Source organism: Myotis daubentonii, chromosome 11, assembly GCF_963259705.1.
Source record: "Myotis daubentonii chromosome 11, mMyoDau2.1, whole genome shotgun sequence".
NCBI classification, from domain to species: Eukaryota; Metazoa; Chordata; class Mammalia; order Chiroptera; family Vespertilionidae; genus Myotis; species Myotis daubentonii.
In genome coordinates, this window is record NC_081850.1 from 66,010,235 (window position 1) to 66,028,977 (window position 18,743).

Here is an 18,743-nt window from a genome sequence, read left to right on the forward strand (position 1 = left end):
TGCTATGCTACAGTACACTATACTACACTATACCATGCCATACCACGCCATGCTACACTAAACTACCCTACACTATATTATACTATGCTATGCTATGCTATGCTATGCTATGCCATACCATACCATACCATACCTTAACATAGCATACCATACCATACCATACCATACTATAACATGCCATACCATACCATACCATATGATGCTATACTATACTTTACTATATTATGCTATAGTAGTATCAACATATCTAGCTGTATCTCTATCTGTATATGTATCTGCATCTATACAGATATAACATATTTATATTAATATCAGAAGTAGATGAGGTATTAAGGTAAGACCCATTACTAGAAACTCTTCCTAATTATAAAACTAGTGGTGTGCTCTTAAATGCATTCCTAAAAGTCTCTTTCTCCAACTTCCTTGCTTTGTAGCACATACCAATTTTTATAGTGTATGTAATTATTCTTATCATGCCTGATGGCATTCAGCCAACATTAGGAAGAGATGTGCACAATCAGCCAGAAGCCAACAAAAGGCAGCATTAAAAAAACCAGGTAATAAAAAGGGAAGATTACCAGGAGCAGATCATGATGCTAAATAAGTGGCTATTTGATAACATAAAATTTTTAAAAATGCATAAGCAAAAAGTGACATATCTCAAAACAGAATGAGACAAAACCACAGTTATAATCATGCAACCTGTTTTGCATAAGATTATGGATATATATTATAAGAGATGATGGGCGTGTGAAAAATATTGATTTGGAATAAAGAATTATTAATAATCCAGGTAGCAAACTTAACATAGATGACAGATTAAAAACACTGTACATATGACAGAAAGTATACTCTATAAAAGTTATATGAAGATGTCAACCATATAATAATTTTAGGAGATCTATCTCACTGTGCTCCTGACTGCAACAGGAGGATCTAGTGATTGCTGCTTAAAGAACTTAACCCTATTGACACACATCTCTAAGGCCTGTTTGATATCTCTGTTCCTCAGGCTGTAGATGAAGGGGTTCAGCATGGGGGTAACTACCATGTACATGACCGAAGCAATTATGTCTTTGGAACCCCATGATGAGGACGAAATGTAAACACCTGCAGATGTACCGTAGTATAAAGACACCACAGAGAGATGGGAGCCACAGGTAGAAAAGGCTTTAAAGAGTCTCTTAGTGGAGGGCACCCTCAGGATGGTGGTCCCTATACGGATATAGGAGCACGAAATAACACCAAAACACAAAAACAAAATCATTGTTCCCTCGGTGAATATGACCAGCTCATTGAGAGAGGTGTCTGAACAGCTCAGCTTCAGGACTGCAGCAAGGTCACAGAAGAAGTGGATGATGGCATTGTCAGCACAGAAAGACAGTCGGGCCAAGAGGAGGGTATGCAAAAGGGATTGGCCACAAGAGAGAATCCAGGATCCAGCCACCAGCAGCACACACAGCCCCTCCCTCATGATGGTGGTGTAGTGCAGAGGGTGACAGATGGCTACATACCTGTCATATGCCATCACAGCCAGAAGAAAACTGTCAAGAGCCCCAAAAAGTATGAAAAAATACAACTGAGAAATGCATCCCCCATAGGAGATGGATTGTTGCCGAGTCTGCATGTTCCTGAGCATCTTAGGTACAGTGACAGAGGAGAGAGAAAGGTCAGAGAAGGCCAGGTGGCTGAGGAAGAAGTACATGGGCGTGTGCAGGCGCGAGTCCAGCCTGATGAGCAGGATGATGAGCAGGTTGCCCAGCACCGTGGTCAGGTACATGCCCAGGAACAGGGTGAAGAACACGCCCTACTGCCCTGGCGGGATGGGGAGCCCCAGGAGGAGGAACTGGGACACGCTGCTCTGGTTCTCAGTCCTCATGCTGCTCTTCTGTCTGCTGGGGATGAAGAATGTTTGGGAATCTCAGGAACCTAGAAAGACAACCAGGACATTTCATCTCATACTGTCATTCTCTGGGAAAACAATTAATTTTTAAAACTTTTCTTATTAATATCACACACCTGTGGATGTATGCATTTTCCCTCTATTCCAGCCTGGTTTCAGGAAAACATTGAACCCCAAAGTAATCAACAAACCTCATCATATAGAAGTAAGAGGGGTTTACTGTTCATTCAAATATTACTATTAACATTAAGACTGAGTCGGGACCTCTAATAAGGACTGAAATGCAGCAGTGAACAAGAAAAGCAAGGTGCCCACCTCTATGAATTTACATCTTGATGAGCATGGAGGGATCGTTTCTACACAAGGCCAGAGCCAAACCATAATGATCCACTGTGGCAAGAATAGAAGGTGAGCCCCTGAAAAGTGGTGTCAGTTGTTTCTCCCTGAAAGTAATGTGAGACTCCAGTGCTGAGTGGGCGTTGTTGGAGCATTGTCAGACCCCCTGTGAACCTGCCGGCTCCCATTGACCCTCATCTGTAAACTCAGGGACACTCTGGAAATGGGTGGCTATTGAAACCCACTTGATGCCAGAATATCTCCAAAACCAAAATAGTTCACAAAGTATCTATCTATCTATCTATCTATCTATCTATCTATCTATCTATCTATGGCTAATATGCTAAGTGTCCCTCTGACCATCCAGCCGGTCTCTGTGATGCACACTGACCACCAGGGGGCCGATGCTCAAGGCAGGAGCTGCTGTGATGTGCACTGGCCATTTACAAAAAATGGCACCATGGACCTGGCGCCAACAAAGTAATACTCAGCTTCCCCCAAATGGGACACAGGCCCGCCACCACCCCGAGTGACAGCCCACCAAATCGCAGCCATCGCTGCCGAGACCCCATGGCACAAAATGAGGCCCACAGCCCAGCCCCGGTCAGACCAGTGCTGGGGTCCAACCCCAGCAGGTCCAGGGGTCCCCAAAGGTGTGGACGGAGTCGGCGAAGAAGGAATGACACGGAGACAGCGTTCAGTTGATCAGCAGCCCAGCCAGGATCTCTAGTCAGGATCTCCAGCCAAGTTCTGGTCTGGATCTCCAGAGAGGTTCTGCTTAGGATCTCCAGCCAGGTTCTGTGGCCATGTTCCCTCGCTAGGTTCTCCAGCCAGGTTCTGTCTGAGATCTCCAGCCAGGTTCCGTCACCAGGTTCTAGTCAGGTTCTCTTGCCAATTTCTATAGTCAGGTTCAGTCCAGCGTCTATTGCCATGTTCTCTCCAGCGAAGTTCTTCTGTCTCCAGGCTCCGTGTAGGTTCTGTCTTCTGAATTCTGTCTCATGAGTTCTGTGTTCTAAGTTCTGTGTGTTGCTGTCTTGTTACATCTGTATTTATACCAGTTGATTCAATCCTATCAATCTCTATTACAAAGGTTAGGGCGTTTCTTATCTCCAATCCAGGGAGTAAAGATTATGTAGTTTAAGCATGATTGTTTGTAGTGATTAACTACCCGCCTGGCACTTAGTTAAGGAGTTTCATCCCCTCCCTGACTTCAGGGAAAAATTCCTACCTGGAGAAACAACCTTTCTCGGAGAGGTGACCTTGGTCAAAACACAGCGCCAAGAAGGTGAGCAAACATATTAAGAACCATATGCCATATATGCCAGGTCCCTTGAAACAGCAAGGATGGACCGACTCCCGGCAGACCAGCCCAGAAATAGTGGCTGTCAGTGCTGGGTAACGATGTCACATAGCAACATCCAGCTTCCTCTCCCCAGCCATTAGCCCCCTTGGAGTTTCTTCAGCCCAGGAACATGAGTTGCATTATAGACAGTTGGAAACATTTTACACTATAACCAAATGTCTGTGAAGTGTTTTCACATGCTTCCTCTCATTTGATCCACACAGAAGTCCTGGAATAGGTAGATAGGAGACTCAGTAGAATCCTATTTGCTGGAAAACAGGGATTTAGAAAGTTTAGAAATATGACCCAACTGAAAAGAAGTAAGAAATGGTATAACTTGAAAATGACTTTAGGTTTTCTCACTGCACAGAATATAATCAAACACTGGCAGTTAAATATTTTAACCTTTGTTCTCCCTGTGTGAACTACAATAATAACCTTCTTCATGTTGATATTTACTGCTCTATTGCTGACAATTATCTGAAAGAGAAGTTGGGATGCTTCACTGGGCTGGGAAAAGTTTAGCTAAATCAGAAAGCAGGTCTAATTAAGCAAGTTTATATATATAAACCTCTCGCTGGCGCCTATCGCACACCTGTGTTTCTGTCATTGCCGATCGTGATTTGGGTTGGCACGTCTATTATAGAGAAAGGGCAAATAGCGATATCAAAATATTTCTTCTAATTAATTTCCTTTCAATGTGCACAAATTCGTGCACCAGGCCTCTAGTCTTTCATAATAATGCTGAACATTTAGATGAATATTTGGGTACCAGGCTAAGGACTTTACCTACATTTCCTAATTAAATTCAGACATCAGCCTTATGTTCCCAGATTTCAAAACCTCTTCAAAGCTGCTCTAAGGATTTGTATTCTTTGACCTATTTTAGTTTTTAAGAAATAGAAACATAAATGACACAAATTCTGTAGGCACACAGCAGTACAGCAGAGACAGAATGGCGCACAAATACACGTGTGTATATTAGTATATATTACATATGTGACATGTAATGTTTATAACTTGATATGTATGTGTTACCATTTCTGTAATTAAAAATCACCAAGTGTTAGCTACTTCATGGGGTTCAGTCTAATATGTCTGTGTGATCAGAACCCATGCTCTTAACTGTTACACAGGAAAATATCCTTTTTCTTGCTTAGGAGCCAAACACAATGTATTACTTTAGAGCTGTGAGGACCCAGAGTTGTCCAAAATTTTTTTATTCCCTTTACTAGATAATTATAGTCCTTCATATTTATTTACTTTCCAACTGACAAAAATTCTCAAATACATTAAGGTCTATTTATGCAATAATGATTTACTGAGTGCCTCTGCAAGATTCACAAAATTTGTGTCATTCTTTCCATTTTATAGACGTGAAAGTGAGACAGATGTTTTATATAACTTCCCCAAGGTCCCATCACTATTTAATGGTAATTCTGCCCAATACCTTCCACATATCATGATGCCTGAAGTTTATGATTAGTTTGCTTGTTTGTTTGTTTGTTTGTTTGTTTGTTTCCCTGGGATGTTTAGTAAAAATAAAGAAAAGGTTGGAAAATTCTGAGCACCTCAGTCACACTCAGGTACATAAAAATGATAGCAGATCCATTTCAAGAAACAGGGTGTTGCTTAGAATTTGAGTATCTTAGGTAATGGTGCCCCAGAAGGAGGACACTTTATGAAATACTTGAGTCATGGATACAGATCACACACACACACACACACACACACACACACACACACATGCACACACACTGCTGATTTGAGAATGTAAGTCACCCCTGACCAAATTTCCATCCTAAAGGAAGTATAGTGAATATGTGGTTTACCTCATAAACACTCATATGCATACATACAAGTCATAATCAATACAAAGTTGGACATACACAACATACAATAATACACCTCTCACCCTAAAACACACTCACAATGCACATCAACACACCTGCTTTATGATGCACCAGATGAACACTCAACTCACCACATATACATAACTCAAACACTACACACACTTCACCAAAAACACACAAGACCACAAACAATTCAAAAATCTACAGATACACACAACACAACACAACACATGCACACTCAGCCACACTCACTACAACAAACAGTATACACTCTCCTATTAATGAGAGTGTATTAATGAGCTTCCCTACTTCTGACCTTCCCCTTGCTGGGGGAGGGTAGTCAGCATGGGGCAGTTAAGTCTATTCAGTCATAGGCACAGTCATTAAACCACCACCAACACCCATGCATATGGTCACACACACATGGTCACATACACACAGAGAAAATCCAATAGCATAACTTCCAGCTCTCACACACGAGAGTGTCACCCACAGGTACAGCTCACATGTGCACCACAACTGCCGAGCAGAGGTCTGAGCTCCCCAAAGCTGACCTTGGTTCCTTATGAGGTCGGCATCTTCTTGTCCAGCAGCAGAGACCAGTCTCTCTCCCGATGCTCAGCTGTGATGCCAGTGTTTACAGTCACAGACCTGAATCAGGAGTCCCAACCACATGCCAGGAGGCTGATAACTTGGTCTACATACACTGAACCGAGACTATGAGTCAGATCCATAGCACAAGCATACACAACTATCAAAGAGCACATATACAAGCATATACAATACGTGCACACACACAGGGTCATGGACACAGAGTCTCACACATGAACCCCCTAGCACACAGGCAGGTCCATAACCAAGGGCAGATTTCCAGCTCCTCTCACCTGGGCTCGTCATTGGTGAGTTCAGACACCTTCTGCTCCAAAATATAGCCCATCTCCTCAGGTTTCCTTCAGAAGACCTAATATCTGGACACATGGAAGAAATATCTGGGGACTTGGCACTTCTACAGTCTTTCCTTTTCCTTATCTGACTCCAGGAAAATGAGTCCACAAATGACACTTAACTACTAATGAGAGACTGCAGCCAAGTCCCCAAGCTTGTGGCTAATTTCTGACTGCCCTTTGGGAGCTGTGTGTCCAAGAGTAAGAGGGACTGGAGTCCTAGGGGACAGTGTCCCTGACTCCAGTCATGCCCTGGACTGCTTTGTTCCTGGGCATTGCTCCAGCTGGGAAGAAAGATTTTTCAAATTTCTATTTTGAAATGATTTTAAAGATATAGAAAAATTGTAATAACAATATTAAGAATTCCTGGGAAATCTTCAGCCAATTCCCCAATGGTAACATTCTACTATGTTTACCTTCTCTGTGTCGATATGTATATATGTATGCATGTTTGTGTGTATATTACAGGCTTAAAATTATAGCTGATATACCAGTGCATATTATCAGAAGTGATATGATAATGTTTCTAGTAGCTAGTGTTTTTATCCTTTTTTAACAAATTTTCAAAAATAATTTATTGTTGAAAGCATTATATATGTCCCCTTTGTTCCACCATTAACGTTTCTAGCCTGCCTCCACTCCCTACCCCAGACCTACACCATACTATTATGTGGATCCATTGATAATGCATACATGAATACAAGTTCTTTGATGAATCCCTTCCTCATTGTCGTTTTCATTTGCATCACTCTAATGAACAGTAACATTGAGCCTTTTCACACGTCTCTTGGACATTTGCATATTCTCTTTGGAGAAGTGTTTATTAGGGTCTCCTGCCCATTTTTCAATTGGATTGTTTGTCTTCCTTTTGTTGAGTTGCACGAGTACGTTATATATTTTGGAAATTAACCCCCTATTAGAGGTATCATTAGCAAATATGTTCTCTCATACAGTGGGAACCCTTTTCATTTTGATGCTAGTTTCCTTTGTTGTGGAAAAGCTTTTTATTTTGATGTAGTCTCATTTGTTTACTTTTTCCTTATTTCTTTTGCCCTAGGCCAGTGGTCACCAAACTGTGGCTCTCAAGCCACATGTGGCTCTTTGGCCCCTTCAGTGTGGCTCTTTTACAAAATACTGACTTCTGTGCATGGGCCACGAAGTTTCAATCGCACTGTACGTGTGCACCCACACGTGGTATTTTGTGGAAGAGCCACACTCAAGGGGCCAAAGAGCCACGTGTGGTTTGCAAGCCGCAGTTTGCCAACCACGGCCCTAGGCTATATACCTGTGAAATTTCTGCTACATGAAATGTCTGAGATTTTGATGCCTATGTTTTTGTTTTCTTTTAGGATTTTTATGGTTTCATGACTCACATTTAAGTCTTCTATCCAGTTTGAGTTTATTTTTATGTATAGTGTAAGTTGGTGATCTAGTTTCTTTCTTTCTTTTCTTTTTTTTTTTTCGCATGCATCTCTCGAATTTTCCTAACACCATTTTTTTTATTTTGTTTTATTGCTTAAAGTATTACAAAGAGTATTAAATATGTCTCCTTTTTTTTCCCCCTTGACATCCCCCTGACCTCCCCTACCCCACAGTGTCTTGTGTCCATTGGTTATGCTTATATGCACGCATACAAATCCTTTGGTTGATCTCTTACCCGCCCCCCAACACTATTTATTGAAGAGATTGTCTTGACTCCATTGTATGCTCTTTTCTCCGTTGTCATATTTTAAGTGAGCATAACAGCTTGAGTCAGTTTCTGGGGTCTCTGTTCTTTTCCATATCTGTATACCTGTACTTGTGCCAGTACCAGGCTGATTTGATTACAGTGTCTTTGTAATATAACTTGGTATCTGGTATTGTGATCTCTCCAACTTTGTTCTTCTTTCTCAAGTTTGCTGCTGCTATTCATGGTCTTTATGGAGTGTTTGTTCTAGATCTGCGAAATATGCCGTTGGTGTCTTAATAAGTATTGCATTGAAATTATAGATTGCTTTGGGTAGATTGGACATTTTAATAATGTTAATTCGACAGATCTATGTATACAATATATTCTTCCACTTGTTTATATATATCCACTTGTTTTTCTATATCTCTTTGCATTGTTTTGTAGTTTTCCAAGGACAAGTATTTACCTCCTTGGTTAAGTTTATTAATAAATTTTTATTAATAAATTTTTACCTTTTTCTTGCAATGATAAATGAGATTGTCTTTAGTTTCTCTTTCTGATAGATCATTATTGGTGTATAAAAATGCTATGGATTTCTGGGTGTTAATTTTTTATCCTGCTACATTGCCTAATTAATTTATTAAATCTAGTAGTTTTTTTTGTGGACTGTTTACAGTTTTCTATGTGCAATATTGTGTTGTCTGCAAATAATAAGAATTTTACTTCCCCCTTTTCAATTTGGATGACTTTTTTATATTTTCCTCTTGTTTGATCACTGTCCTAGCACTTCCAGTACTATGCATAATAATAAAAATCTAATATGCTAATTAGACCAGACATCCTTCCGGACAACCTTCAAGACGAGGGTAGCCTGGGTCCCAGGAGCCAGAGGGAAGCTGGTGCCAGCAGCAGGGGGCCGGAAGGCCTACTCTTGCATGAATTTCATGCATCAGGCCTCTAGTGTTGAATAAGAGTGGTAAAAGTGTAAATCCCCTCTTGCTCCTGTTCTTACTGGAAATGGTTTTAGTTTTTGCCCATTGAGTACAATTTTGGCTGTAGGCTGGTCATATATGGCCTTTATTATGTTCAGGTATGATCCCTCTATCCCACTTTGCTGAGAGTTTTTGTCAAAAATGGGTGTTGGACTTGGTCAAGTGCTTTTTCTGCCTCTATTGATATGGTCATGTGATTTTTTTCTTTCAGTTTGTTTATGTGATGTATTAGTTTTACTAATTTGCAAATACTGTACCAGCCTTGCATCCCTGGAATAAATCCCACTTGGTCATGGTGTATGATCTTTCTAATATATTGCTGGATCCGATTTGCTAATATTTTATTGTGATTTTTAGCAGATATGTTCACCAGGAATACTGGCCTGTAATTTTCTTTCTTTGTAGTGTCTTTATCTGGTTTTGGAATTGGGATAATGCTGTCCTCATAAAAAGAGGTTGGAAGTGTTCCTTCCTCTTGAATGTTTTGGAGTAGTTTGAAGATAAAGTGTTAGTTCTTCTTGGAATGTTTGGTAAAACTCCCCTGTGACGCCGTCATTGGTGCTTCTTATGTGAGAAAATTATTGCAAATGTGAAGGCCAAATGGTGATTTTTAAATTCTATAATTTCTTCTTTATTAGTTGTGCTATCCTAAAAAAAAGGAAATTATTCCTGTCCAACACCTGTTGGTTTTTTATTTATTCATTTATATTATTATGTATTTGTTGATTCATATTCTCTAAGTTATAATCCATTACTGTTGTTATTCATTTTATAGCTTTAGGTGATTTCATTGCTTTCAAGGATTCTAAATGGTCACAGAGAAGCCAACTGGGAAATATATATAAAAGAAACACAGGAATGAAAACCTGGAAACTAAGACCTAAAAGCATGTTTGCCCATAGCAGGTGGGTCAGAGCAGGACAGAAAGTATGAGGACGGGAACAGTTTAGACCTTTATATATAACATATAAATTGCAATCTGTTTATACATTTAAAACCCAGGAGTTTGAATTGATAGCTCCAATTCTAGCTTGACACCATAGAGTCCGTTCCAGCCTCTCCTTTTCCATGTACAGAGCTCCTTTCCCAGAGTGAGAGTCACTTCCTTTTCCTCAATGGTTGCTTATGCACTGAATTGTTGGATACATGGTGACTTGATTCAGAACCTTGAACTGTTAATGCCATACAATGTACAACTTAAGACATTGTTTTCAGTGTTTTATTTTTAATTGAAAGATAAATTTAAATTCTGGACTCAACAATATCTGTATAAGTACCGCGCGCTAACCGATTGCGCCACTGGAGCTCCATGGACTCAACAATATCTTAGGGTATTTATTTAATTTTCCCTGTTACTGTAATTTTGGAGTAAATTTAATTTGTTTTATTAAGTACATTTGATTAGTTTTATTCCACTTTGCATTATTAAACACCTTTAATATTTATGTTTTACTTGCAAAAGTAGCATAGTCCAGACTACACAAATAATTTTACTCATCTCCTCATCTCTTCTGCCACAACTCCTGTCGGTAGACAATTTCATCAGTTTCTAATTCATTCTTCCTGTTCTTCTTTCTGCTCAAATAGGCAGACACATGTATATTTTATTCCCCTTTGTTTTTACATAAGAAGTAGCATGCTATACTCTTTCACACATTGCTTTTTTCATCCAGCAATATATTCTAATATTTCTCCACATTGACTTATAGATATCTTTGTTCTTATTTCCTCACAGTTGAAAAATACTCAGTTGATGTTTTATAGTTTTCTTTAATGGTCATGAAATGAGATATTGTTGATATGTGTCCTAAATGCCACTGCATTGTATACCTCAAATAGCTAAGTAGAAAGTAAAAAGTGATGCCTGCATACAGCGCAGAAAAGAATTATAAAACCATAATAATAATGTATGATTAATATGTTAATAGAGGGAAAATGGAACTGAATATATGTATTTACTTAAAACAGAGGAAGACAAGAGGAGTATATGTGAAACAGATGGATCAAATGGAAAATATAGCAATAAGGAAAATATAAATTCTAATGTATTATAATTATAGTAGATGTCCATAGACAGTATATCCAGAAATATAATAATTGTTGTTTTACATAAAATGAACACTATCCAGCATTACATATTGAACAATGCACACCTCACAGATATAAGGACAAAGAAATGTTTAAATTGATGGAAAAGAAAAACCATTTAAACACCAACCAGGAGAAAGCTGCATCCTACTATACTATACCATATTTACTATACTACCTTACACTACACTATGCTGTGCTATGCTATGCTACAATACACTATATTACTCTATACCATGCCATAGCACGCCGCGCAACACTACACTACACTATACTATACTATACTATACTATACTATACTATGCCATGCCATGTCATGCCAGGCAATGCCATGCCATGCCATACCATACCTTAACATACCATACCATACCATACGATACTATACTATACTTTACTATTCTATGCTATAGTAGTATCTATATTTCTAGCTGTATGTCTATCTGTATATGTATCTACCTCTATACAGATATAACATATTTATATTAATATCAGCAGTAGATGAGGTATTAAGGTAAGACCCATTGCTAGAAACTCTTCCTAATTATAAAACTCGTGGTGTGCTCTTAAATGCGTTCCTAAAAGTCTCTTTCTCCAACATCCTTGCTTTGTAGGACATACCAATTTTCATAGTGTAATTATTCTTATCATGCCTGATGGCAGTCAGCCAACATTAGGAAGAGATGTGCACAATCAGCCAGAAGCCAACAAAAGGCAGCATTTAAAAAATCAGGTAATCAAAAGGGAAGATTACAAGGAGCAGATCCTGATGCTTAATAAGTGGCTATTTGATAACATAAAATTTTTAAAAATGCATAAGCAAAAAGTGACATATCTCAAAACAGAATGAGACAAAACCACAGTTATAATCATACAACATGTTTTGCATAAGATTATATATATATACTAGAGGCCCAGTGCACAAAAATTTGTGCATTTTGAGGGGTCCCTCAGCCCGACCTATGCACTCTCACAGTCTGGGACCCCTTGGGGGATGTCCACCTGCTGGCGTAGGGCCACTCCCCGGGAAATGGGCCTAAGATGGCAGTTAGACATCCCTCTGGCAGCATGGGAGCCCTTGGGGGATGTCCACTTGCCAGCAGGGAGCAGGCCTAAGCTGCAGTCAGACATCCTTAGCATTGCTGAGGAGGTGAGAGAGGCTCCCACCACCACCGCTATGCTGGCAGCCGTCAGCCTGGCTTGTGGCTGAGCAGAGCTGCCCCTGTGGGAACGCACTGACCACCAGGGGCAGCTCCTGCATTGAGCGTCTGCCCACTGGTGGTCAGTGTGTGTCATAGTGACCAGTCATTCCCAGTCGTTCTGCTGTTAGGGTTAGTTTGCATATTACCCTTTTATTATATAGGATAGAGGCCTGGTGCACTGGTGGGAGCCGCCTGGTTTGCCCTGAAGGGTGTCCCAGATCAGGGTGGGGGTCCCGCTGGGGTACCTGGCCAGCCTGGGTGATGGGCTCATGGGTGTTTGCAGGCTGGTCACACCCCCTTCAGGGTGGGGGTCTTCTGTGGGGTGCCTGGCCAGCCTGGGTGAGGGGCTGATGGCTGTTTGCAGCTGGTCACACCCCCTTCAGGGTTGGGGTCCCCACTGGTGTACCTGGCCAGACTGGGTGAGGGGCTGATGGCTGTTTGCAGGCTGGTCAAGCCCCCCCAGTGGGGACCCTCACCATATGGAGGTTTGGCCAGCCTGGGTGAGGGGCTGATGGCTGTTTTCAGCCTGGCCACATCCCCTTTAGGGTGGGGGGTCCCCACTGGGGTGCCTGGCCAGTCTGGGAGAGGAGCTGAGAGCCGTTTTCAGGCTGGCCAAGGCCCCGGTGATGGAAGCTCCAAGCCTCTCCTTTTTTTCTTTTTCTTTTTTGTTATTCTAGGATTTATTTACCTTCTATAATTGAAACTTTGTAGCTTTGAGAGGAGCTCAGAGCTGGCCAGGGTGGGTGGGAGGGAAGCCTCCTGCTCACTCCAGCTCCGTGGCCACAGCCGGCTGAAAGCATGTATCTTGGGTTTATTTACCTTCTATAATTGAAACTTTGTTGCTTTGAGTGGAGCTCAGAGCCGGTGAGGCAGGCAGGAAGCTTGGATTTCTCCATCATTCGGGCAACCAAGCCTCCTGCTTGCTCCAGGTCCATGGCTTCTGGCCGCCATCTTGGTTGGGTTAATTTGCATATAGTTGCTCTGATTGGCTGGTGGACGTGGCTTAAGACATAGCAAAGGTACAGTCAATTTGCATGTTTGTTTTTTATTAGTGTAGATAGAGACCTGGTGCATGTTTGGGGGCTGGCTGGTTTGCCCTGAAGGGTGTCCCGGATCAGGGTGCGGGTCCTGCTGGGGTGCCTGGCCAACCTGGGTGAGGAGCTGATGGCCATTTTCAGGCTGGCCATGGCTGCAGGCTGGAAGCAGGTATCTAGGATTTTATTTAACTTCTATAATTGAAACTTGGTAGCCTTGGTCCCACTCGAAGCCTGGGTTGCCCCTGGCAACCCATGTTCCCAGCTCCTCCTTGAGCAGAGGCCATGCCAGCTGGAAGCAGGTATCTGGGATTTATTTATCTTCTATAATTGAAACTTTGTAGCCTTGAGCAGAGCTCAGGGCCGGCCAGGGCAGGTGGGAAGCTTGGCTTCCTCCATTGCTGGGGGCAACCCAAGCATCCTGCTTGCTCCAGCTCCGTGGCTGCCACCATCTTTGTGATGGAGTGAGGGTTAATTTCCATATTACTCTTTTATTAGATAGGATATATACTAGGGGCCCGGTGCACGAAATTCGTGCACTGGGTGTGGGGCGGGGGGGAGTGTCCCTCAGCCCAGCCTGCCCCCTCTCACATACTGGGAGCCCTCAGGTGTTGACCCCCATCACCCTCCAATCGCAGGATCGGCCCCTTGCCCAGGCCTGACGCCTCTGACAGAGGCATCAGGCCTGGGCAGGGGACCCTCATTTCCCCCCATCACTGGTTCTGCCCCCAGCCCAGGCCTGATGCCTCTGGCCTAGGCATCTGGCCCGGGCAGCGGGGACCTTCAGTGGCAGCGGGGGGCGCCACGATCACACGGGCTCCGCCCCTGCCCCTGCAGGATGCCTCTGGCTGAGGCACCACCCCCTGTCACACTCAAGGCAGGGTCGATAGGGAGGTTGCAGCGCCACCCACTGTCACTCACAGAGCAGGGCCGATCGGGGGGTTGGGACGCTGCCCCCTGTCACGCACAGAGCAGGGTCCATCAGGGTGGTTGGGGCTCCTTACCCTGTCACGCACAGAGCAAGGTCGATCAGGGGGTTGGGGAGCTCCCCCCTGTCACACACAGAGCAGGGCCCATCACGGGGTTGGGGAGCTCCCCCCTGTCACTCACAGAGTAGGGCAGATAGGGGAGTTGGGGCACTGCCCCCTGTCACACACAGAGTAGGGCGGATCAGGGGGTTGGGGCGCCGCACCCTGTCACACTCAGGGCAGGGCCGATGGGGAGGTTATGGCTCTACCCCATCACACACACAGCAGGGCCCATGGTGGGGGGGTGGATTGGGGTACCGCACCCTGTCACACACAGAGCCGCAGGGCAATCAGGGGGTTGGGGATCTCCCCCCTGTCACTCACAGAGTAGGGCCGATAGGGGAGTTGGGGCACCGCCCCCTGTCACACACAGAGCAGGGCGGATCAGGGGGTTCGGGCGCCGCACCCTATCACACTCAGGGCAGGGCCGATGGGGAAGTTATGGCTCTACCCCATCACACACAGAGCAGGGCCCGTGGGGGGTGGTTGGGGCGTCGCCCTCTATCACCCACAGAGCAAGGCCGATCAGGGGGTTAGGGCACCGCCACTGTCACACTCAGGGCAGGGCCGATGGGGAGGTTATGGCTCTACCCCGTCACACACAGAGCAGGGCCCGTGGAGGGGGGGATGGATTGGGGCGCTGCACCCTGTCACACACAGCTGCAGGGCAATCAGGGGGTTTGGGAGCTCCCCCCTATCAGGCACAGAGCAGGGCTGATCAGGGGGTTGGGGCGCCTTCCCCTGTCACGAACAGAGCAGGGCGGATAGGGAGGTTGTGGCCCCACCCCCTGTCACGCACAGAGCCGCAGGGCCATCAGGGGGTTTGGGCGCTGCCCCCTGTCACGCTGATCCCGGTGCCGGGAGGCCTCTCAGCTCTGCTGATCCCGGTGCTGGGAGGCATATTACCCTTTTACTATATAGGATAGAGTCCTGATGCATGGGTGGGGGCTGGCTGGTTTGCCCTGAAGGGTGTCCTGGATCAGGGTGGGGGTCCCCACTGGGGTGCCTAGCCAGCCTGGATGAGGGGATTATGGCTGTTTGCAGCTGGTCACACATCCTTCAAGGTGGGGGTCCCCACTGGGGTGCCTGGCCAGTCTGGGTGAGGAGCTGAGGGTTGTTTTCAGGCTGGTGGGTGACTGAAGCTCCCAACCGCTTCTTTTTTTCTTTTTCTTTTTTATTCTGGGCCAGCTTTAGCTCTGAGGCTTGGCTTCAGGTCTTAGGCCTCCGCTGCTGAAATCAGGTTTCTGGCCTTTGTTTACCTTCTGTATTTGAAACAATGTTGCGATCCTGGCGACTAAAGCAGGTTTCTGGGGTTTTGTTGAGCTTCTATATTTGTAACATAGTTGCTTAGAGTTGCAGCTCAGAGGCCTGCAGCGGCAGGCGGGGAACGTTGGAGTCCTCCCTCACTGAAGCAAGCAAGCCTCATGTTAGTTTCAAGCTGCCTGGCTGCCAGCCACCATCTTGGCTGACAGTTAATTTGCATATTGCCCTGATTAGCCAAAGGGAAAGGTAGCGGTTGTATGCTAATTACCATGTTTCTCTTTTATTAGATAGGATTATAAGAGATGATAGGCATGTGAAAAATATTGATTTGCAATAAAGAATTATTAATAATCCAAGTAGCAAACTTACTTAGATGACAGATTAAAAACACTGTACATATGACAGAAAGTATATTCTATAAAAGTTATATGCAGATGTCAACCATACAATAATTTTAGGAGATCTGTCTCACTATGCTCCTGACTACAACAGGAGGATCTAGTGATTGCTGCTTAAAGAACTTAACCCTATTGACACACATCTCTAAGGCCTGTTTGATATCTCTGTTCCTCAGGCTGTAGATGAAGGGGTTCAGCATGGGGGTAACTACCATGTACATGACCGAAGCAATTATGTCTTTGGAATCCCATGATGAGGAGGAAAAGTAAACACCAGCAAGTGTCCCATAGTATAAAGACACCACAAAGAGATGGGAGCCACAGGTAGAAAAGGCTTTAAACAGTCTCTTAGTGGAGGGCGCCCTCAGGATGGTGGTCCCTATACGAATATAGGACCACAAAATAATACCAAAACACAAAAACAAAATCATTGCTCCCTCAGTGAATATGACCAGCTCATTGAGAGAGGTGTCTGAACAGCTCAGCTTCAGGAGTGCAGCAAGGTCACAGAAGTAGTGAATGATGGCATTTTCAGCACAGAAAGACAGTCGGACCAAGAGGAGGGTGTGCAACAGGGATTGGCCACAAGAGAGAGTCCAGGAGCCAGCCACTAGCATTGCACGCAGCCCCTCCCTCATGATGGTGGTGTAGTGCAGAGGCTGACAGATGGCTACATACCTGTCATATGCCATCACAGCCAGAAGAAAATTGTCAAGAGTACTAAAAATTATGAAAAAATACAACTGAGAAATGCATCCCACATAGGAGATGGATTGTTGCTGAGTCTGCATATTCATGAGCATCTTAGGGACAGTGACAGAGGAGAGAGAAATGTCAGAGAAGGCCAAGTGGCTGAGGAAGAAGTACATGGGCGTGTGCAGGCGAGAGTCCAGCCTGATGAGCAGGATGATGAGCAGGTTGCCCAGCACCGTGGTCAGGTACATGCCCAGGAACAGGGTGAAGAACACGCCCTGGTGCCCTGGCGGGATGGGGAGCCCCAGGAGGAGGAACTGGGACACGCTGCTCCGGTTCTCAGGCCTCATGCTGCTCTTCTGTCTGCTGGGGATGAAAAAAGTGTCGGAATCTCAGGAACCTAGAAAGAAGACCAGAACCATCACATCTCATACTGTCATTCTCTGGGAAAACAATTAATTTTTAAATACTTTAATATGATTATCACACATATGTGGATGTATGCACCTTCTCTCTATTCCAGCCTGGCTCAAGGAAAACATTGAACCCCAAAGTAATAAACAAGACCTCATCACATAGAAGTAAGAGGGGTTCACTGTTCATTCAAATACTACTAATAACATTAAGACTGAGTTGAGACCTCTACTAAGGACTGAAAGGCAGCAGTGAACAAGAAAAGCAAGGCGCCCACTTCTATGAGTTTATATCTTGATGAACATGGAGAGATTATTTCTACACCAGCCAGAGCCTAACCATAATGATTCACTGTGGCAGGAATAGAAGGTGAGCCCCTGCAAACCAGTGTCAGTTGTTTCTGCCTGAAAGTAATGTGAGACTCCAGTGCTGAGTGGGTGTTGTTGGAGCATTGCCCAACCTCCTGTGAACCTGCCGGCTCCCAGTGACCCTCAGCTGTAAACTCAGGAACACTCTGGAAATTGGTGGCTATTGAAAGCCACTGGATGCCAGAATATCTCCAAAACCAGAATAGTTCACAAAATATCTATATATATAAAAGGCTGCTATGCTAAGTGTCTTTCTGACCATGTGATTGGTCTCTTTGATGCACACTGACCACCAGAGGGCAGACGCTCAATACCAGAGCTGCTGTGATGTGCACTGGCCATTTCCAAAGAAATGGCTCCAGGGACCTGGCACCAACAAAGCAACACTTGGCTTCCCCCAAGTGGGATACAGGCCCCGCCACCACCCCAGAGTGACAGCCCACCAAATTGCAGCCAAAGCTGCTGAGACTCTAAGGTGCAAATTGCAGCCCACAGCCCAGCCCAGTCCAGATGAGCCCAGAAATGGTGGCTGTGGGCGCTGGGTAATGATGTCACGTAGCAACACCCGGCTTAATGATGTCACGTAGCAACACCTGGCTTCCTCTTCCCAGTGACTAGCCTCCTTGGAGTTTCTTCAGTGCAGGAGCACAACTTGCTTTATAGCCAGGTGGAAACATTTTACACTTTAACCAAATGTCTGTGAAGCTTTTTCAGGCGCCTCATCTCATTTGATCAGCACAGAAGTCCTGGAGTAGGTAGATAGGAGACTCGGTAGAATCCTATTTTCTTTTCATTAGCTGGATAATGGGGATTTAGAAAGTTTAGAAACTTGACCCAACTAAAAAGAAGTAAGAAATGGTAGAACTTTAAAATGACTTTAGGTTGGAGGAAAGGTAAGGGAGGGTGGGGATAAGGGGGAGAGATGAACCAAAGTACTTATATGCAAGCATATAGGCCTAACCAATGGACACAGACAACAGGGGGATGAGGGCATGAGTGGGGGAGGGGGCATAGGAGGTAACGTGGGGATAAGGACACATATAATAACGTAATCAATCAATAAATAATAAAATAAGTAAACAAATGACTTTAGGTTTTCTCTCTGTGCAGAATATAGTCAAACACTGCATCAGTTATATATTTTACTCTTTGTTCTCCCTGTGTGATATACAATAATAATCTGCTTCATGGTGATATTTATTGCTGTGTTGCTTACAAT

At 44.1% G+C, this 18,743-nt stretch overlaps 1 protein-coding gene across 1 annotated transcript; it reads right to left on the bottom strand.

Moving 5' to 3' along the window:
* Positions 1–901: 901 nt before the first annotated feature.
* LOC132212298 (olfactory receptor 1J4-like) lies at positions 902–17,092 on the bottom strand. The gene is given in 2 exon segments (XM_059657728.1): positions 902–1,880; positions 16,596–17,092. Coding segments are annotated over 2 exon segments (1,476 nt in total).
* Between the last annotated feature and the right edge of the window lie 1,651 nt (positions 17,093–18,743).